We start from the raw sequence: 23,446 nt of genomic DNA, 5'->3' as shown, positions 1-23,446 counted from the left end.
TGGGCAAAGTTGTTAACCGATGAATAGCTGCTGGGAAAGCTCCGCTTGTAGGGGTGATGTATAAGAAGGGAGCCTGCCCTCAATAAAGGAGGTTGCAGTTACTGATCCCTACACATACCCTGGTTGTTTCGCCACAACGAGGACATTCCTAAACACGTTTATTTTAACTCAGGAAGATTGCCCCGTCTATAAACACAAAGACTGGTGTTAAAACTAACTGATTTGCTTCATCTGGTGACTTTCAATTCAGTATTGCAGACGATTCCCATTTCAGTATCGATGCTGTCCCTTTAAACACCTCCACAAGGAAACGGTGAGAGAAGCAGGCATCCTGAGTGAAAGGCCTTTGCAAGTAGGCAGCTTACATCTTCCTTGTAGCGCTAATGGCAAAAAGTAAGCACAAGCGGAAGGGAAGCGCAAAAAGCTTATGCAATTTCGACACTTTGGCGAATCCTCCACAGGCGAGCGTTTTATTAAATCATCGCTCAGTAATTAATAAGCATTAACAACGCGCGTAGGCGGCCCCCGGCTTTAAAACACCCCCCTGGCAGGAAGGCTCGAGTCATGCCCACGCTGCTGCCACCCACCCGCACTGCAGCCTCATGAGGAGCTGCGGCGGTGCCCACGCAGGACACCCACACAAGCCCGTCCCCAGCCCATTTTTCCACACAGGTGCTGCTCCTTCTCAGAGGACGCCAGAAACACCCGTGTTTTTCGCCACAGTGGCGATGCCGCCACGGTTTCTCGCGTGAGGCCGGGGAGACCCGCGGGCTCCTGAGGCGAGATGGCCGCCCAGGGCTCGGGTGGGCTCCGCAGGGCTCCGGCCACCCGCAGGCCTTGGGGCCGCCCGTGCTCGGGGCCCGCAGCGGCTCGGGGCGGCGCGGCGGAGCGCGGCGCTGACAACCAGGCGCCTGGTTGCCTAGGGAACCAGATCTTGGCTAGAAATAGTGAATCATTTCCAGGTCACTTTCAACATGGAGTGTGGAGTGGGGAAGCACTGGACTGAGGAGGAGGTTAAAGCCTTGCTAAGCGTCTGGTCCGAGAAAAGCATCAGGAAGCAGCTCCGCGGCACGCTGAGGAATAAAGGGATTTTCATCTACATTGCCAAAAGGCTGCAGGAGTTGGGAGTTTGCAGGGATTGGAAGCAGTGCCGGGCAAAGTACAAAAACCTCAAGTATGAATACAGAACGGTTAAATACGCCCACAACTCCGGGGATGCCACTAAAACCATGAAGTTTTTCCACGACCTGGATGCCATATTGCGATATGAACCTGTCCTGCAGTTAGGCGCCGAAGAGAACGGCAGGTGCTCCGCGACCGAGGCGCGTCTGAACGCCAGCCCCACCACAGACAGCACCCAAGGTAAAAAAAAAAAAAAAAAAAAAAAAAAAAAAAACTCTTGCTATTTCCTCTCTTTGCTTCAAACCAAACAAACGCACGAACCAGCCAGGGCAAACAGAGCCAAAGCCCAAGTTTGTGGCTGAGGCTGCCCAGCCCCGGCAGCGCTGCGAACAGCGACTGACTGGATGCGCTTCTGGCGCAGGGCAGAAAAATGTTAGCACCCACCAGTGTCAAAGCCTGTAAATACAGCCTAATTCTCACCAAATCATCCTAACATTAAAGCCTCGGCAAATACTCGCTGGTGTTAAGGCTCCTGCACCGAGTTCAAACCCTAAATTAAGGAAAACTGGCTGGTTTGGGTTTTCTTTTTCCCTTTGACATTTATTCGCAATACTTTGGAGTCGGGTTCAGTGGAGCTCCAGCTCAGACATAAACTTAAAGAGAAATGAAAGCTAATGTGGAAAATGTCATGAACTGTTTTCTGTGGTAGAACTAAAATTCTTGATTTTTACCCCTACCTATATCTGAAATTTCATTTACAGAGAGGACAACTAAAGGTAAATTAAATTATTTTGTAAGCAATTAACTTATTTTTTTGAGAAACACAGGATGTTTAATAACTTCTCATGAAAAATTGCAATATAGTGGGGAAAGTAAAAATGCTTGTGTTTATCAGAATATTCAGAGGCAAAACAAGTAAATCCCACTGCTTTTATTCTGAAGAGTTTCTTACCGAATTAGTTGCATCTCTTGTTTTATTCAGCCCTCGCTCATATGCATTTAAGCTGTGCTTAACATTTCAATAGGGTCAATCTGCTATTTGACAGCACTCAAATCTCCTCATCGCATTCTAAATGTCACCAAAGCACAAGCCCCAATAATAGTTCCGAGTATCAAAATAATATGGCTAAAAAGAGAAATACAAAGCTTAGCTCCATTTGTGCCCACAGTATGTAACTGTTTATGTTACCTAAGACTGTGAATCTTTTCTCAAGAAAAACAACACAGAATTAGTATCAGAGGAGACTGCTAAAGGTGCTGGACATTGAGCTTGCCCTTGTACTCTTCAAAGGCTCACTCTATTCTGTTGTGGTACAGGTCTAAGAAAAAGGAATCAACATTTCTCTTGCCGTTCTTTACCTTAGGTAAAAGCTTGACCTTAATTTGTCATCGTTAGCAGAAAGCCTCTAATCTTTCACAAGTCACTTAAAATGAAGCAGCAATTTCAGACTATTTTAACGTGTTCTCTGCACTATATATTGCTCCTACATTCCATTTTTATTTTTAAACATGCAGAACTGAGAGCCAAATCTTTGGCTAATACAAACTGTTAGCTCCTGAGGACTATGTGAAGCTAAGATAGTGAGGGTCCTTCTGCTCAGGATCTGGACTTAGATTATCCTCTGTATTTTGATACAGTTTGTACCAATTGTTAATCCTAATTCTCACCTGCTTTAGGCCTCTAGGAAGTTTAAACCAGAAAAGGTTAATAGCAGTTGTGAATCCCAAACTGGAATAAAACAAAACACAAACAAACATCTTTGCCCCCTGGGTGAGACACAGCTCATTTTCAAGCATTGGCACAATCTGGTTTTAAAGGCGATATGTTTAAATACCCTCTTAAGTGTCCAAGCATTTCTGTTACTTGCTTTAGGGGAAAAAAAAAGCCAATTATTTTATGGATAAACACAAATTAAATGCAACTAACTGTAATAACACTAAGAATTTAAATGCAAAGCTTCCCACAACTGTAATTCAGCCAGAATGGCAACATCCTAAGGTATAAAGCATCCTGCAGCTGTGTGGTGTAGTAACTACACGAACACCAGAGTATGTTTAAGGATCAATTACTTCTGTCCACAGATCAAAAAAAATTAAGCATATAGCATGCTTTAGCTATCCTTTCCTGGGGGGTCATACCCCGTATGTACACCTGTATGAAAGGACAGAGAGCATACCCCTGAGAACATCAACTTAATTTAAGGACACAAAGTCAAGCAAGTGATGCTGCTTGGGGGCCCAGTCCTTTCCCATCACAGTCAGAGTTGTGGTGTCTGAAAGGAGGAGCTGCCAAGCTCAGTATGTTGAAGGGCAGTTGTGAGGCTGAAGTGGCATTTGTGGCTCTGTGATGGTCAGAAGCCTTTTCGTGGGGGCAAATCTGAGGGTACCACTCGCACAGGTTGAAATGGGACTTGGCACAGCCCATGTGCTTACCCAGCAATGAGCCTTACAGCTCCTCTGCTGCCTTGGGGAGGAATGGGAGGGACTGCGGGTGCCCTCTGTAAGGCAAAAAATACCAAAGTACATCTGTGTCCTTGCAGATGTCCTCCTGAGTTTCTCCTGTTCAAGCACAGGAGAGGAGGGAGGTATGTTCCCTCCCCTCTTTCAAAAGGGGCTGAGAAGCCTTATTTTGGCAGTGCTGGAGGAACCAAGGATGCTTACTTAGGCTTCTGCCTTGGATACGAAGTGCAGGAAGAACAAAAGGCTATCAGCAAATTAAAACCTGTGCCAAATAACAATGTTTGGTATGCGTTTCTTATTTTATTTGGAGAACAGAGTAGCTGTACTAATTCATTCTTTAAAATGCATGGTGCAGGACAGTGCATGCTCCCAAAGAAAATGCTTTATTTTTAACCATTGTACTTAGCCTCAGTCTAAATTCTCATACTCATCCTTCATGTAAAGCTAGAAATCAAGTTTTGGTGTTTGATTTCTTTGATTCTCTCAGACTGGGAGACTGCTGGGGGAAGAGGAGGAAGGAGAAGGAGGAAAAAAAAGAGACTACTTTTATGGGACTGAGTGGTATTTCTATAGCATTTCCCTGAGGTGTTTTTGGTATCTTGTAAAAGCAGTTTTCTATTGGAAGTGTAATTGAAGAAAGTAATAATTAAAATCACAATCAAATTTAAGAGAAAGGTGTCTGAGGCCAAACTCACTAGCAAAACACCCCAAATCCCAGCTCATTCATGGAAAGATGACGCTTTCCACAAAGCACATACAGCAGTGAAGGCCAGTGATGTTCATGTTGTCTTCCCAAAATACACTGTTTCAGGGCAAAGACATTGCTATAGGTTAAGTAATGATTAAAAAGACCTTTTCATTTTGTTAACCAGTTTGGATTGTTTCAAGTTAGAACAAGTATTAACAAATGGAGCACTCGATTTACAAAAGCAAAGCTCACCTAGTAATTTCGGTGATTTACGATCTCTTGTATTTCTTGCTTTATGTTGAAATATTAACATAGTTAATACTGCCCTTCGCTTTACAACAGCATCTATAGAAAAATTATCAAGTCAGAACAGAAGTTGCACCAGCAATGAAATTATTATTCTAGGTTCTAAATTTACGGAGCTACTAGAAATGCAAAAAGATCCTTTGTAAATGATGACTTGAAAATGGAAGTCATACGTAGTTTTCCGTGTCTGGTTTTCAACATTAAACACGTCATTTACAAATACTTTTTATATATGGGTTTTTTGATAAGGACATGCAATACATGCATGTGAATGTTTTTGCTTAACAAATACTTTTTTCTTCCATCAAGTATTATTTCTTTCAAATATAACACTTTGTGTTAACTGTTCTTATTTACTTATGACATTAAATGGTTTCTTTTCAAACAGCAGAGTGTAAAGAAAGCTTTCTCATCCCCATGCCCACAGATGCCCCACTCAGCAGCATCCCGACAAAGAATTTCTCTCCCCTCTCTGTAGTTTGCTGGGCAGCTCTCAGGCAGCCAGAGCTGAGCTCTGGCACTAGCGATGGAGGCAGGAGCACACCTTGCCCTCTGCCCACCCATCACAGGGGGTGGCAGCTTCTGCCATGAAACAAGGCGGCCAGCTGGGAGCAGCGTGAGATCAGGCCAAGGTGAATATGACTCATTTTGCTGAGTCTACCTGAAAGTCGGAAGGATTTAGGATGGTGTTTTCAAATGACTGTAGACACAGTTCTCGATTTGAGCAGTGTCAGGGACGCCCCATTCCACCTCTATGACCGCGCCTCGTTACGGCCCCGTGGTACGAGGGCGTGCGGTACCGCTGAACAGGTAGCTTCGCTCCCCGTCACCCACCGGGCTGCACACGGCAGCAGCTCACTCAGCATGCTGATGAAATCAGCATTGCATAGCTCCTGTCATCAAGATGTGTTGAACACAGCGCAATTTAAAAGTGCTCTGTGAACATTAAGCTGATTCATAACCTGACTTGCATATGCTGCTCTCCAAACTTACACAGCAATTGCTATAATGCTGCTGTTTAAAGAACTGTAAGGAATGCAATACTGTAAAAACGCTAGATTGAATCCAGTCGGCTACAAGTACGTTTGATCTCCAGCCAAAGTGGTTTCCTGCTTTCTCTGTGCTGCTAATGAATCTCAGAGATTTCCAGAGCCCTTTGTAGAACGTTCTTATTTTTTTCCTACTCTTTAAATACTCTTCCTGGAAATTGGTTATATAAATGGGTGTGTGTTTATCTGAATCTATGTGCAAAGTCTGCTCTTTTTTACCATCTATTGCTTTACATTCTCTACTTTCCAACTATACATGTGCTATCCACTCTAAATGCTGAGAGTCAGAGAAGCAGACAAGTCACTAGAATCTGGTCAGTTTCTACAAGAATTTTAAAATAAAGAATATTTCTGACAAGCTTCACATTTAATATGTAAAATAATTTAATTTGCCTCCCATAACTCCTGGCTCTTTAAATTGAGTGTGGAAAATGCCAAGTTAATAATCTCATCGCGTATGGACATTTCCACTAAAACAAATATAAGCTAATTTTGTCCATACCTGTTTTTATCTGACAACTCTTTCCTTCCCAGGTGAAATATCAGTTTCTTTAGAAGACGACGAGGATGCTCCAGGAGATCCACTACTTTTTATGTCACGTGTCAGACCAGTTCAACTAGGTATAGTATGATGGTGCAGAGACCACAAACTAAAAAGCAGCATTGCTGTCAAAGTACTTTCTGATAGCTTGAATGCGACATTGTTCCATTTCTCATCAGCATAGCTATAAAACAGCCACACTTGTGCACCATTTCATTCCCAGTTTTAGTGCTCAGCAGTCCCGTGCTTCACTAGATACTGTCCACCACACACGATGTGCCTCCTGCTTGACCACTGTTCACACTCGAAATGCATCTCTTGCTATAGTATAATCAAATTAACCACATTCATTTTGTTCAGTGCCAAATGGTAGCGTGTGATACACAACTCAACTTGTAATTTCTCTTCAACTCATGTAAATTTCTGCTTAAGGCAGCATGAGTGAATGGCCTGAGCCAGGAGAGAGATGCCAGGGTCAGACCTCTCCCACTGAGTAATCCCAATTTGCAATGGGCTTCACAGCAAATGTGTGCTCTCTCCAACCCAGGGGTGGTGAGCCAAGCTTCAGCCCAACCAAGGCTACAACAACTCATCTGGAAACTGCCCTACTCTAGGAGCAGTTTTGCTCCTCCCATTTCTGCCATGCTCTCTGTGCCCCAGCGTACATCCCAGTCCCCCAATCCAGTCACAACTTTCACTAGAGAATAAACTCCAAGGTGCGATATTCAGAGAGAAAATAAAGCCCCAGCTAAACTTACAGGTTTTAGAGTGCAAACTACACTCCTTTTGTCCAGCCTAACAAGAAATTAAGGAAGAGACAAGGAATTTACACGCAACTGCATACATATATATAAAAACAAAACTTTTCCTGCTGTATCTGAATCAAAGTTTACAGGAATTGTCTGTGTTACTCATCAGTGCTCTTGAAACACACTGCCAAACAGATTTGTTTGACCTGCTAAAACACTTTAATTCTGGGAAAGCTGCTTTCTACAAAGCCAGCAAAATAACTTAAATTGCATGGGCTCTCAAGTATGTATTGATACAGAGAAGTCTTCTCTAGCGCTTCTCTTAGTTTTTAGATTTCAGGTACTATTTCAAACAGCACTGAAAAAAATATTGAGCCCTTCACACCTATATTGCTTAGTATTTTGGTTTCATTTTAGCAGATTGCTCGCTTTTTTCATGTTGAAGAAACTTAGAAAAATGTCAAATATGGCACAAAGACATCTCTTGGATCAGAAAATTCTGGTACCCTGTCTTAATGATTTTGTCAGTCATTTTAAACAAACTTGAGCTAAAATACAGTTGAGACATAAAATTGTACAGTGACTATAACCACCCTGTCTTAAAGCTGTGCTTGTGGGTAAAATATTTTGATTCACAAGATTTTTAAAGGGATGGAGGAACAAACCTAGCAACCATTATCCACTCTGCTCTACTTGCTTTGCATGTAGAAGAATGAATGAGCAATCCAAACTGATGTTCACAACTGAAAGTGAACTCGGTAGTTAATGAATTTATTAATGACTTACACAAGAACTACAGAAACTGTTTCCCTCTCAGACTACACATACTACGGTATGGCTTTGACTGAGAAATGCAGAGCCAGTGGAGGAAGCACCTTTTATTCTTCCTCTGGGGTCTTTCTCCCCAGTCTCCATGGTGCTCTCCAGTAGTGAAGAATGAACCCATGTGGAAACACAGACAGTTGAAATGCTCCCAGTACTACTGAGCAGAGACTACATCAAGCTTATCTGATGCTGGCAGTTGTCAACCATGGTGATTCCTACGGTTGCATTCACCTGTAAACAAGCACTATCCCTCAGAAAGAAGTGAAGAAAGCATAATTGATGTCACCTGAAAATTACCCCTCTCAGCAACACGTCAGTCGGCTGACTGCTGGAGAGTTCCAATTAACACAGGACCAACAGGAAAAATATTGGTATCTCAGCACAGTTTTTACCACTAGAATGAGATGAGCAAAGAATTCCTGTATCTAGGACAAGTTTGTCCCCAGACAGGTTATTATACACAAGCATGCTCTACTGCAGCTGTATGTGCAAGCAAAGGTCAGATATTTTTGCCGTCAAACAAAGCCCAGTGACTATAAAGTACCCACCCCCATAGCTTGGCTTGCCCTTTTAGAATAAGACACTTGCAACGGCTTTTATCACTTCAGCATAGCTGCAGAAAACAGAGCCAGTTACTGTGCACTTTCCTGTTTGTTCTCTTTGATAAAGCACTGGGGCTGGTTTTAAAAGAGTTTTATTTATTTATTTATTTATTTATTTATTTATTTATTTATTTTGGTAAAGATTTGGAAAATACGTTAGAAACAACTTTGCAAACTAATTTGATAATCAAAATTAAGTCCTTAAGCAAATTCTTAATTATAAATAACTTTTTAAAAACTGCAAGAGATTGTATTTCAGTGGTTTCAGTAATTGCATGGCATCTCCTTTTATCTCTTAATATTAAAAAAAAAAAGGTTGGAGACTGGAAAAAGTAAAAAAAAAATAATCTTACTGCGGAGTAAGATAACTCAATTTTTAATTTGTATTAAAAAACAAACAAACAGCAACAACAACAAAAAAAAAAAACACAACCTTTTGATCATTGAAACCTTAATGTTTATAGTGGTCCATACTGAGAAAGGGAGAGGTTCAGGAGAGCTGGCCTCAGTATCACACAAATGTTCTTGTGTAACTCAAGGCAGAAGCCTCCATTCCTCTGCTCCCCCCAAAAGGGGTGCTTTGTTCAGAGTTAAGAATCAGATTCTTCAGCTCCTTACAGTTTGATGTTCTGCATGTGTGCAAAACCAGAAGCATGAGATGAATGAAGAAAGTTAAGTCTTTATGCTAGTGGCCAACTTGTTATTGTGCTAATAATACAGCAGAAATACAACAGAAAGTTGGCAAATTAATACCCAATACCTTGATTTTAATGTCACCTCTGCTCCATCTTTGGAGAGAAAACTTGTTAGGAACCAACATGCTTCATTCTCATTCTCTCTGTCCTTTCCTTTCCTTTCCTTTCCCCACCCCACCTACCTAATGCAGGAAACCCGTGTCTGTCTCTCTCCCCTACCCCACACGATGCAGGTAATCCACCGTCAGCAGTAGAGGCTTCTAAAACTCCGGCTTTTATTCCAACAGTAGCAAATGAAGGAGGAAAACACTGGACTGTTGATGAAGTCAGAGCTCTGATACACATATGGTCAGACAAAAATATCCAGCAACAACTGGAGGGGACAGTGAGAAATAAAAGAATATTTGAACATGTTGCTGCCAGACTTCGGAAGTTCGGGATTGTCAGGGACTGGAAGCAGTGCAGGACAAAATATAAAAATCTGAAACATGAATACAGGAGTGTAAAAAATGCCCAAGGCTCAGGGAGTACAAGTAAAAGTATGAAGTTTTTTAATGAACTGGATGCTATTCTGGGGCACAGCACCATGGAACAAGAAAGTAAATCAGATAATGAGGAAAGTGGGAGGCCTCCAGAATGGACAGAAGCAAAATCAGAGAAGGACTGCATAGGTAAGTACTTCAGCTACCCATACATCATTTACAAGTTTTGTTTTTTTCAGCATTACCGAGACCTTAAAAGAACCAAAGAAACCAAGCAGCTAGATTAACCAGTTTGCTGGGTGGGGTGGGTGGGGAACCCAGAACGAAAATTTATTGTTTTGTCTAGTAGTTTAATGAATATTGTTGTGTGATTGCCCCAGACTTTTTTTTTTTTTTAATAGAACTAGAAAACAAAAAGAGAAAGATAAGAGGGAGATGTAGGGTAAGACAAAGATACAGAGAGACCATTCCAATCAAAGTCATATCTGAAGGGACTGTTCCTAGCCTAGATAAAAAATGGATCTGAGAGATGGTCAGACTGTTACTAGAAAAATGAAGACACTGAGCAAAAGAAGTCTGTACTTATAGACATTAGTTAAAAATTAACATTTTAATTTGTCTTTCTCTTATAGTCCCCAACCTGCACTGCATAAGAGTTACTGTTTATTTATTTCTTTATGTACAGCCAGGAACAGGCCTGTTGTTTAATAACAAAATTAAACTTTAAAGTGATTGTTACACAGTAAGAATCCTACACAGTGGGTATTATGGTGGCCAAGTGTAAGTCTAGAAGCCAGTAGGTTAATGAATGAAGTCAATGAAGAAAAATGTAACACAAAGATGAGTTTTTCTCTGCCCAAAAATTATGAAAGTGTTTTGGGGGAAGTTTCACTCTTCAGTAGCTGTTTGCAGACTCTTTACTTATGCATCTACTACTGACTGCTGGCATAAGGAGGATCCTAGGTTGGATGGCTCATTTGATTTGACACAGCACAGCTGTTGTTATGTAGTACACAAATGCAGTGCCCTGGTTAACATAGCATTATTTATGCAGAGATGCCTGGAGACACAGGTGAAGAGGACTCTGTTAGTAATATGTCAGAAGATCTACAGATTGCAGATATAAAGAAAGTTTCTGACTCAGGTAAACTGAAGTCTTCTATTTTATACAAATTCCTAAATTTAGTAAGCTCAGATGGATTTCCAAAACGAGCATGCATTGTAATGACAGAAAATGCAGAGGCCTAAAAACTTCTAAGGAGGAAATAACATAATAATGGTAACCATACTTTAAATAAATACAGGCATACATGTGCACATTCTCAGTGCTCTGCTAAATTTGGTAAAAACAGTCTTGTAAATAACATTTTTGAAGATTCAGGGTCCAAGACATAAAGAAGAAACTACTGATTTAAGCAAGTGGAGTGTAATGTATTATTGCATTTACTTTTACTTAAGCTGTAGGTCCCCAAGGAACAGAACTGTTCAGTCTCCTGTGCAAAGGTTAACACAGCATTCTCTTTTTCACAACATAATTAGATCAGTACTTAATATAATTCTGTAAACACTCATGTTAAGGTAGAAATTTCATTTCAGAGTATCACTCCCCATTTCTTGGTGGCTGCTAAAAAATGAAGGTCATATGCTCTTTACAAAGAAATGTTATGGCTTATGTCTGAAAGCGTAACTTTTGGGAGAAGTGGGAATTCAACGTTCAGCTAAAAGCATGTATGAAAGCCTGGAAGACTGACAGATGTTTCTCTCCATAGTAAAGAGCACCTCACGGTCTCCTTCTGTAGCGTGAGGTTGCTTGTGCTCGTAAATTAGGTGTAAAGGAGTACTGACAGAATTTTAAATGGTCAAATGTGAACCTGAAAGGTTTTAATGTCAAATTAAAAATCTTCTGACACGATGTTACTGTAAATACTTCTGCAGAGAATCTGGCAGCTCTGCATATAAGGAAAGAAACAGCTATGACCAGTAAGTAAAGACCTGGTTGATGATGAGAGGTAATCTGAGGTAGACTGGACAGTAGTGTTCTTGCCTCACCACTCAAGTATAATTACATTTATTAATTTAAATTTACTCACAAAGAAATACATAACTGGCCTTTTAGCAGATCACCATGAGCACAGAGGCATTCATTAGGGAAAAATAGGTTGTCATGGAAAGAGCATTTCCTACAGGGACTTCATTTTGAAAGAGACAAAATAGGTAAGAAATCATAACCTGCACTCTGTGGGATCCAGTTAAGACAATTTGTAAAATGCATCAAATTCCACTTCCTCCCATCAACAAGTAATATAATACTACATGTATATGAGCAATAGCAAGACACTGTAATAATACACAGATTCAGCAGTGACACTAAACTGTCATCTGGCATAGTTATCAGCTGCTTGCAGCTATGCAGTACTGTAAGTGTTTTGGATCACAAGCTTCCAAATCAGTTACCGAAGAAAAAGTTAGCTGTATACTTCCAGTACAGTTTTGAGTACTCAGTTTTTACAATTTTAACATTATGTCAGAATATGCCTAGCTGTTCAATATCTGTAGTTTACAGTGGTTACCATTTCCCTTTTCAAATATATGTATTTAACAGCATTGTTTGTTTGTTTCTGGGTAATTGCAATTGCAGTACGATATTGTGGGCAAGGATTAAAATAGCAAGTGTTTCATGAAGTTTCTCTGGCTCAGCCTGCTCACTCAGAAGACTACTGTTTAAATTTCTGTGGGGAAAAAAAAAAGGGCAAAAACCAGCACTCCTTCTTAATAAGATGCAGTTTCAGCTTCCAAAATTATTTCCCTCATTCCCAAATGAACAGTACAGGCTCAAATCATTGTACCACAGGTGGTAAAGAACACTTAGACTTCTGTGGTTTTTATAGTAACATAATTGGGTATTATATAAAGCAGAGAACAGGTGCACACTTTTTACATTGCAGTATCATGGACACCCTTTATTCTCTAATGTGGTACATGCCTTTCTCTGATAATTCAAATTAATTTAAAGAAAGAAAATTGTTAAGAGATTGTATGTACCTTTGTATTCATAAATTCATTTGATGATAAATAGTGAAAAAGGCAATCAGGCAGAGATACCATGTTATGTGGGATCTTTGATGTCATTGCATTTTTTCACCTCTGCACAAATGTACTCACTACTTAAAGAGTAGGCAATGTGCATCTGAGAGGGAACAGAAAGAGGTAAATAAATCTTAAAAAAATAAAGATTAATAAATAACGTAAATAAATCTTAACACGTTCTCATACAGACTGCAATTTTATTAAAAGTTTCTCTCACAGCATTGTACTGGAGAAACTTTCTCAACAGACTGGCCAGCAGAGGGGGCAAGAGTATCGTATCAAAACCAGTTAGTTCTTGGCAAAAGCAGCTAGAGAAAGCCTAAGGTCACTAAATCTTCTCTTTCCTGCTAACACCTATCTAGATTAAATCAATCTGGAAATAAAACCTTATTTAGTCATTCTGACTGTTGTTTTATATTTCATGGGATCGTTTTTAAGGGCATCTTTCTGGAAATCTTTTTAGAAGAGCCTAATTGCTTCAGTTTGCATACATGGTGATCAGTCCATTCAAACTCCACACGTGTATGTTCCAAACATGTCAGACTTTGCAGCATCACCACAGACTGTGCACAGGTATTTAATTAAGTTTGAGGTATCTGATTAAATCTGAGGTACTGTGGGAAATGATAGTGGAGACAAAACCAAAACTCTAAGGAATGCTAGTAGCCCAAAGTTCTTAAAAACATCTACAGCAAGTGTTTTGTTCCCATCAAATTACTTCTCTTGTCATTATTCTTTACATTTTTTGGTGCCCTGCATACTTTACTATATGTCTGTCTCAGGAGAAATTCAGAATAAGTTGTGACACTGCCAAGGTGCATTGCTAGGCAAAGGTTTTTGTTTTTTTTTAAATGGTTGTTTAAAGTTAGGATCTGAAGTCAGTACATACTCAGGCACTTATGTTGGCTTCTTTTGAATGTTGGCTGCTGTGTGCATGGAATTTTTAAAGGTACAGATATAAAATGAAAAGAGAATGTTTTAATACACATGCTCCAGGTATGAAGTAGATGTTTCAGAGAAGTGCAAAAGCAATGGTTCTTGATTATTTGCTGGCTTAGCCCAAGTCATACTGAGTCTGCAGTCACTAAGTTCAGAGTTGTCTACATCCAGTTTCACAGCTCTGCGTGGCAGAGCAACATGCCAGGCTGCATGGCAGCAACTTTGCAGCCTGTTGGAGAGTTAACATAGGCCACGCATTGAAAAATCCTCCTCCCCCCTCCCCTTTCATACTATACATGACACACATAAGAGTAAGGATTAGGAGACAAATTACTGATCTTGCTTTGTGATCCAGAATACGAGATTAATAGCAATAGTGAGCACGATGCCAAACAAGAACATAGCTCCTATCATTCCCAGGGAGTAAAGGAAAAGTATTGCTACAGCATTGCTCTGGTGGCCTTGTGAACAATGCTTCAAATACAAAGTAGAGATTAAGCATATTTGCTGGCAACTGTCTATAGCTTGACTAAACAATGTGGCTGGAGCCAATTTCTTTTATCCATGCCAGAAACTGTCAATGGTTTGTTCTGTTTGGCTCCCTCTTGCTCTCCTCATGCCCTCCCCCAAAACACTCAGACAAGTAGCTTAGAAAAAAAGCCAGGCTATCTACCCGCATTCTTGGCTCACCAGAAAAAAAAAAAAAAAAAAGGGGGGGGAAAAAAAGCACATGATGCTGGTCACATCATAAAGAACATCTGATGCAAACAAGTCCATATTGATTCGGTGGTAATTTTTAATAAAATGGCTATAGATTATGCGTTCTTGCTCAATGTTTTGGGGCAATATTCTTGAATGGACTGAGAACAGGCTGGGAGCCAGAAACTGCTGCCATTGATCCAGCGTGGCCTTCAGCCTGTAACCTCTGTACAGCGGTTTCCTCACCTGGAAATGAGGGCTGCAGAGACCACTTGCATCATCTGCCAGCCTGTCCCAGGGCACAGGGGTGGTGTTCTCTGTCAAACAAGAGAGGACCAATGGCCGAGGTGCTGAGCTCTCCTCCCCGTGACTCTCCTGCTGTCACGGCTGTCAGGGTGCCCAGAGCTCGGGCAGCGTTGATGTAAACCCTGCCGTAAGCTGCACTAGGGGTGATGCTTGGATGACAAGAATTTAGTACTTTGTCTCTATCAAGCAAGCAAGCAGTCCTGCAGATCAATCATCCAGGCAGAGCACCGTGATGTCAGTGAAAGGCCCCTTGTGCTCCAGCTGGGGCTAATTCCATGACTCCTAACGTCAGTCACCTGAGAGCCCTGCAATTATTTCAGTGTGCATTGAAGCCCTTGTGAAAGTCACCATCTTCCCTGTTCTAATGCAAACAGGTTCACCTCTTACTACGTGAACCATCTTACAACCATGATCAGAGAACAATTCAGCTAATTCTAATCCAGGTTTTAATACCTTAAGGAGTGTGCACTTTCCATCCATAACCTTATGCTGAGCAGTTGTTACATGGTCTTCTGGATTTATTTTATAATTGCTTACACTAGGCTCGTAAGCCCACTGTTGCAGAAAGTGACAGTTTTCATTTATTTGGAGGTGAAATCTCTAACGATCGTTATTGTTACGGACATTCTCAAGTCAGTGATCCTACGGATACAACTTAGGAATGTTGTAGATGCCCCATCCCTGGAAATGTTTAAGGCCAAGCTGGCTGGGGCTTTGAGCAACCTGATCGAGTGGGTGGCATCCCTGCCCATGGCAGCGGGACTGGAATTAGATAATCCTTTAGGTCCCATCCAATACAAACCATTCTATGATACTATGAACTTAAGGCCTATTTACTTAATAAGAGTTCTAATTCTTTTGGTGCAGAAATCCTTGAAGATGAGGACTTCAACAATTCCTCCTTGGCAGCTCTGGAAGCTACACAAATAAAGAAGGAGACAATTGACATAGGTAGGTGAAGATTGTAGCCTGATGGTTATAACAGCACACTCTACTTTACTGGGAACTGCAGATTCCTAAGATTTTTATCTTACTCTCACACATTATACTTAAGCTAGTTCTAGGTTATAAAATCTGGTTTTGTTTGATTTCATAGTGTAAAGAATGTGTAAGCCTCTCCTTCCCCTTATTGATAAAAAGATCTTATTTCTCCTGACAACATACTTCCTATTTTGCTAGATGTGATAAATATGCATTTCATTGTGACAAAAATACTGTTCTTTTTCATACAAATCTACTAGAGAGGATGAACTGGAAGACTAAATAGCTGTCTTGTAAACGCTGAACACTTTATGCCTTGTCTGTCTTTCAAACTATTTCATGACAGTCCATTTAATTTCAGACTATTCACTATCCAACAATTACCATAAATATTCTGCATTATTTTACATGTAAAACTGAAATCAGAGCCTCAGCAATATGCAGAAGTTGTACGTTCAATGACAAGTATTCAGGAAATTTGTTTTACTAAAATCGTTTAGAATTGACATTAGAATACACTAGGGATAATAATCTTCTGGAATAACTGAACATAGAAACCGTGGATGGTCATGAAAAAAAGGCATTAGAGGAAATAACAATGACGTTGAAATCTATTGGCCTTACATCCTGGATCAAATTATACTCTTATGGTATTACTGTTTATACTCAGAAGTTAGTGGAAGGAATAAAAAATTCTACTATAATGATTCTGTGAATGACAAATTCTTTGCCCTTTTACCCTTAAAGTTTCTACCATAAGAATATCTCTATTGTTTGCATCAGTATTTCTGTGATGCAGGCAAGGTGCTATCTTTTTGGCAATTGTGTTATTTAAAGTTGGGTGTTCAGACTCCCTATCCAGCACAGCTTTTAGAACTGTTTACATAGGCTGGTTTTGATTATGGAAGATAACTGTAAAGGAGTATGACACTGAGGACAATATCAGAGTAATCACAGCAATGACACAGAAAACACAAATTCCATTCAGGATAAAGTGAGACTGTGTCCCTGAAAGCTCAGAGACATAGCAAGGTCACACCAATGCATAGAAGAGTTCATACACAGTGACAGAATAAATGTCATGCAAATCAACTGACTGCCTTACACATCCAAATTTTCCCTGGTTTTGTCACATAATATCCATCTGAGGATAGCAGTCACCCTGGTCAGCAGTACACAAATGCCACTGCCAAAGGCAGAAAGATCAGAGAAGAAACATGATTGAGAGAATGAACACCTGATGAAGGGAAAGCCATGATTTTTGGACCATAATTCAAAAAAACAAAACAAACAAACAAATCACTCGAGAGCCTAGGATCAGAACTATTGCTCCCTTCTAGTTCAAAGCTGTATTTCCAAAAGCTGCAGATGCAAGAACTTTGTTAAGAGTTATGGGGAAAACTAATTATGAAATAGATCTTTATGAAAACTTTTTTTCTGTTAGCACCCTGACGATTTTACGATTATAAAAATGTAATTTCTGATTCTAAGTTTTCCATAGGTGTGACATTAATTCCTGCATATGGTTTGTGAAAAATATGTACCAAATATTTAAGATAAAGGACGTCATAAAGAAAATATGATTTCCAAATACTATTCTGCATATATTAGCAAGCACCATTATAGAAAGTACATCAAATGAACACTAATTTACCAACTATCTCTTATTTCTAAGTATCTAAACCATCCACTCAGTTTTTCAAACATATAAGGAATATTTACTTCTACCATTTCCTGAAAACTTTGTTGAACATACTAGGTCTGTGATATCCCCCACTGAAACTATAAGAACTAATCTTTCTCCCCCTCCCAACACAACAAGTAATAGCTCACAAATTGAACTTGCAGCCTCAAAGAAGTCCAAGCATGAGAAAGCAAGCCCAGAGTCAGCAGAGATAGGTTTTGATGTCCATAGATGGCTTCAAGAACTCGGAGGGCTCCTGTCCAACCAGTTTTATTTTTGAATCTGTAGTTTTTATGCTGTGAAAGTGCAAAGCTCTTGTAGCCTCAGTTTTGCCAAGGAGGACAAAAATGGCATGTAGACATGTAGAAAAAGAACAGAATGATGTCTCTATCCTGTTAGCAATGGAATTTTGAAGAGAGCTCTGATGTGGGTAGAATAATAAATACTTCTCCTGTATTCCCTGCTTTGTCATTTAAGCTGTATAGAATAGTTTCCGATTGAGCCATCCCTGCATGTAGAAAGTGCAATTTAGGCAATAAGATTTCCACAAAAGTTTTAACAAATTGTTTACTTTCCAGTTTTTCTACTGCTTCTGTTATCTCCATCACATCAGCTCCCTATCAGAGGCTAGCCTTTCACTTCAAAATAAACAAACATGGTTACCTCCTAACTGGGCGCAAAAGCTTGCAACCTGCCCCACAAAACGGTGCATCAATTCCTTGTCTCCTTTCTGGAATCAGGGATAGATACACCTCAGACTTGAAACCCACCACTGTAGCTTAGTAAAATGGACTCAAAACCACTTTTCTGTGGCAGAAGCCCCCCGCTCAGCAGTATGAAATGAAGCTTTGACAATGCCATTGCATGCAGGTCTGTAGGTGCCTGTGCCTGATGCTCCAAATCACAATTGAATCTGCAGTTCCCAAACTTGGGAGCAGGACTTCTGGAGCAGTCCCTGCTCATTTTGTGGCAACAGCCAGGGAGCATGAATGACTCTGCCAGGGAAGGCGCGGCAGTTTGAGCCCTGCTGGGTGTGAGGGAATCCCCAGGAGCGTGCCCGTACAAATGGCACCCCATCGATGGACGGCACACCCGTGCCAGTCAATGTGCACAAACATGTTATGCAAATCTACTTACATGTGAGATGCAAACCTGCCACGTACGCCTACGTGCTCAGTCAGGTATTTTAATCTTCTGTGCAGCATCCACAGCTACCTTTGAGGAATGTGGGGGCAGGAAGAAAGATAAAGCTTATGAGGTATGCTAATAAATAGAGAGGCAAGTGGCAGAAAACTTGCAACCCTCTGAGTAATGGATTATGACATTTTTAATCAAAGATAGGTGTTACCTGCAGAAGATGGGAATAATATTAACAATTTATTTCCCCGAATCCCTTTTATTTAAACATGCATGTTTCTATAGATGATGATTCTATAAGCACTACCTCAGAAGACAGATCTTGTACGCCAGTAGCAAAACGGATAGTTGGGACAGGTGAGTATTCACTTCCATGCATTTATTCTGAAAGCAAGTTGCACTGGAATTTCTGTACAAAGCTGGAGCAACCAAATCTCTGCTGTAAACATGGCTCTAACTTTATCTGCTTTTGACTCCAGTATGGCGTTACCACTAAACCTAAAAATTAATTTCAGACTGACTAAGAGCAGCATCAGCCTCCTTCTAAATACTTAGATAGTAGATTTTAGGATTTTTTCTTGTATCAAAACCATGGAAACATTTTCATTTGCATGCTATTTCTTCTTGTCATTCTAATTTAACCCTGGAAAGCCATTTCTTATTACTGCTGATACAACGTTGCTTCTAATGCTTAAAGCCTATTGCTGTCCTGTATGTAGCACCCTGACATGTCTTGAATTTGAAGAAAGTTACAGCAAGAAAAGTTACGCTGATAAAATGTGGAATTTTAGATGGCTTCAGGAGACAGGAGATTATGTATTTTGCATACTTAAGAGAAATGTAAGCACAAGTGGATATTAATATTGTAAAATTAGAAGATTTTTGTAACTAGAGATTATTATAAACATAAATTAATCCTTCAGCTTGTTACTTAATCATTAGCTACAATTACACTTTAATATATGTATACTCAGCAATACTCAGTTGTTTCATTATATTTTCAGATAATCATATTCCCTTGGAAGAAGCACGAAATCACTTTAAAGTTATTACAATTAATGATACTGGAGCAGGAAGACACTGGAGCGATAATGAAGTCAGAGCTCTGATAAACATATGGTCAGATGAAAAGATACAGCAAATGCTTGAAGGGGCCACGAGAAATAAAGAAATATTTGAGGAAATTGCCAGAAGGTTAATGAAACGTGGAATAGACAGAGACTGGAAACAATGTCGCACAAAGTACAAGAACCTAAAATATGAATACCGTGCACTACAGAAAGAAAATGAGCACCTTGGTAATCCCAGGAGAAAAATGAGATTTTATGAAGAAATTGATGATATCTTAAAAAGACAGCCTCTAGTACCATCAAGCTGGCGATATGAAAGTTCAAGCCTCTTATCAGGTACTAAAATCTCAGTAATGAGATAAAGCGATTAAAACAAAATTTAAAGTTGCCTGGATGACCCGTGGTCCTGGGGTGAAATACAAGGCTGAAATGAGGAGGGAGGGAAAATAACTGCAGAACCTCTATCTGCATGGTCAGACAGGCAATGCTCAGAGGACAGCAGCGGTCTTTGGAGGAGTTTAGAAGTGAGAAAAATAACAAAAAGTAAAAACACGCAACATGCTCGATGTTATTAGGAAGTCTTTGTGCTTTTGGAAGACTAAGTGAAATACGGTGAAATGGTGCTAGAGAAACAAGACAGGCCTTAGAGGTGATCCAACAGGCATGTAAAGCATGACTGATAGAGAGCTGCAAGCTCATACCAATTAGAACTGTGTAACAGTCAAGCCAAGTGCAAGGACTTCAAAAAAGCAAAGTTCATTAATTAAATTCACACCACAGTCAATAGAGGAAAAAATCCATGGCTGTGATGTGTATTTGAGCACTTGTAATTATAATCTGCCTGGAGCAGAGGCAGCTGCTCCTGAGAGCCAGAGGAGTCGTCAGGTGGATCAGACACTCGTGTAGAAGCAACTGTACCACTGCAGCATATATATGCAGCATAATGCAGCATACAGCTCAGTGAATTATGGTAAACCAGGTCTAATTCTGGTTTTTCTAAACACACCAGATAATAATTACCAATGCCACAAACAGTAGTTGAGGACTTGAACCAGTTCGGCAGCAGAGGTCAGATGGACAGCTTGAGCAGAAGCTGCTGGAGCAATCCTTGAGGCAGCTGTCCTTACTTGTGAATCAGAGCCATAACACAGTGTCCAGCAGCACCCTACAGTAGTGCCATTGGGTGAGGCTGGTGGCCATGAGATGACACTGCTGCTTCCCACCTACCTCATTCTTATGCTAGATGACATTCTTAAGACATCCCTTTTCTTCCAAATCCAGAAACAAGATATTAGTGCTCATTTCTCCCTGTAAATGGAATTTTTCAACACCAAGAGTATTTGAGCTGACATGGCTGCTTTACATTTTAGCATGCCAGAAAAGGGCTGTGCTATCTGTGCTGTGAATGCTGATGCAGGCAGGATATGGGAAAACAATAACCTTTCATAAAAGAGGCTTTAATTATTAGCTTGCCTGAGGCATCTGTCAAGCAAACGTATGAGTCTCCACCCTGACTGCATGCCAGTCCAGCACCTAACTTCTCTAGAAGATTCCTACTGCTCCAAGTCAGTTGTTGCAATGCATTTGCTTTTGCAGGATAAAGCATTTTGGTTTGTGACTGACTATGCTTTTAGAATCTCTGCAAGATACTTAGTCACCTTGCCTCTCTCTTTTAAGTTTCAGTTGGAGATGTTACAGCAAACACAGGATCCTTGGGTATCAAGAGAAAAACATGGAATGATGGTAAGAGCCTCTGACTTTTTAAAGCATCTACACATTACTGTTAAATTGGATGCCATACACTAGTTTACAGTTTAAAAAAATCCTATAACTTAACACTAGCCTCCAAACTAACATTGTTCTTGCACTATTAACAATCTGCAAAAGAGACCTCCAGATTAAAATGTGGGCCTAAGGCAATTTGTTTATTTGAATCCTCATTCCTGATAAAAAATAAATAAAAATGAGGAAGGCATCGGGAAATCATAGAACGGCTCGGGTTGGAAGGAACCTCAAAGATCACCTAGTTCCAAACCCCCTGCCATAGGCAGGGATGCCACCCACTAGATCAGGTTGGCCAAGGCCCCATTCAACCTGGATAAGTATTATATATCCATTATATATATGGATATATATTAAAGAAATAATTCTTTAATTTATGAGAGTCAAACGTAAGAAAAACATTAACAGATTTTAAAAGGAAGACGCTGTTTAATAATCTGTGTTACTCAGAGGAAAATATGGACAGTATCACAGTCATGGTTGTGATTTCTTCATATTATACCATGTGTCAGTAAATGATAGAAATTATGTCCTTAAAACTGCAGAAGAGAAAAATACGTTAAGATCTATTATCAAAGCAATGGTATGTTAAAGAATCACTGAAAGAAAAATGAAGGAATGGACAGAAATATGTATGCAGTTTGAGAGGAAAGGTCATGAACTACTCTTGTTCCTAATACAATTGGCAGGCCCTAAATAATCAAAAGTCCAAAAATGATGGATAACAAAGTTAGTTTTTAGGAGACTCCCCCTTACTTTTAATACTAAAATTACATCTTGTCTGTAGACAGATGAACACAAACAGATCCAAACACTACACCATTTCTGTTCATTACATTGTTAGAAATTGCATTAACAGCACTAACTCTATGTAATTAAGTATTATTTCTTCTATTGTCAATTAGCTGTGTCTTGCAGAAGGCGGTAGTTAGGCAAAGCTTGAGAGTTCAAATATGAGAGAGCAGCCAGAATGATTTTTACAAGGTCTACTTCATTCCTACTGGTCATTATACAGTGACCCCTTACACAACACCAGACAATGCCTGCCAAAAGAGGGTAATAGAAGGACAGCATTAGGGAAATGTAGCATGTGCTAGACTTCAGTCAGCGGTTCATTGACTTGTACACTCTAAGTACATACTTTGCTTTGTTCACAGAGATGTCACCTGTTCCACTTAAGAAAAGTGCTTCTGAAAACACCATACTCCAGTTTCAAAAACTGTTAACAGAGAGAGTGCACACAGAAGGCAAAAAGTTACTGTTAGAAAGGCTTTGTAAGCAGGAAGAAATGCAAGACCTCAACAGAACTCAGCTGTATGCTGATCCATCAGCCATACAACAGGTTGGTTTAATGAACTTTCTAACAAATTAGCATGCAAAACGATTCTCTCAGATGGTAAGAAATTAAATAGACTTATTTATGAGAGTAGGTCACCCACATGAGTACATGGTTGCTCCCCTTTAATTTATTCACCTTCAGTCATCTGAACTAAAAAAAAGGTATGAGTTTCCATCATAATCTTTAACAATGAACTTTTAGAAGTGGCATCAGTTAGTCTAATAAATTATGTAACTTCTTCCTAATGCCTTGGGTCACCTACATTACACAAATGACAGGGTTAATTGAAAGAAAAATTCACTTTGACTGATCAAAGAAAACATCTACACTTAAAATTTCAACCTATCATGTTCAATTACTATGTCTAACCATTCTAGCAAATTAGTCCTCTGCAATTAAGTGAACTGTTAAGTGAACAAAGATTTTCTTTTTGGTTAGGCAAGGCTAGGTGGGGAAAAAAATAACCCTTAATTCCTTTTACCCTGCTAATCTTATCACCTGCTAAGGTAGGGAACCATCCCTATCTGCCTGCAGAGGGTATGATGCTGTGCAGTAATGAACTGGAGAATTCAGTGAGCCAGAAAGTTGGTACCCACCTAGAAGGGGCAGATATGGGTTCTGGTCCTTATTGTAAGGGATCTGCCCTGTCCAGTAACCAACCAAATGAAGCAGAAAAAACATAGACACTGTGCAGGGAGATGATAAATGACAAACACCATTAAGTAACCCTGCAGAAACCTACTAACCAATACTTTGTGGTTGCGTAAGCGAGTACTTTACAGCCTATTCTGCCTGCAAGGCATGCATTTGCAAGGCTTTCCTCTGAGTGTATTCAAGCAGAAGAACAACTCATTTGTGGATCTGTCATGTTTGTGCATAGACCTGCATAGCCCTGCCAAAGCT

The 23,446-nt window shown here is 40.0% G+C and overlaps 2 protein-coding genes across 2 annotated transcripts in view; one reads left to right on the top strand and one right to left on the bottom strand.

Annotated features, from left to right (window-relative positions):
- The window catches only part of PPAT (phosphoribosyl pyrophosphate amidotransferase), a 47,070-nt gene that overhangs the window by 15,678 nt on the left and 7,946 nt on the right, over window positions 1-23,446 (bottom strand). The gene's annotated exons all lie outside the window — the stretch shown is intronic.
- Window positions 975-23,226, top strand: LOC311208949 (uncharacterized protein; the record flags this gene model as incomplete). The annotated part of the gene is made up of 10 exons (XM_084285996.1): window positions 975-1,362; window positions 6,160-6,246; window positions 9,271-9,708; window positions 10,574-10,663; window positions 15,418-15,501; window positions 18,638-18,709; window positions 19,357-19,758; window positions 21,100-21,165; window positions 22,362-22,546; window positions 23,050-23,226. 10 exons carry the CDS (start codon window positions 975-977, stop codon window positions 23,224-23,226), a joined length of 1,989 nt encoding a protein of 662 aa, XP_084142122.1.

The sequence above is a fragment of the Netta rufina genome (genome assembly GCF_964035555.1).
Source record: "Netta rufina genome assembly, chromosome: 4".
Lineage (NCBI taxonomy): Eukaryota > Metazoa > Chordata > Aves > Anseriformes > Anatidae > Netta > Netta rufina.
Note: the sequence above shows the minus strand (reverse complement) of the source record. Positions and strands in the feature narration are given on the sequence as shown.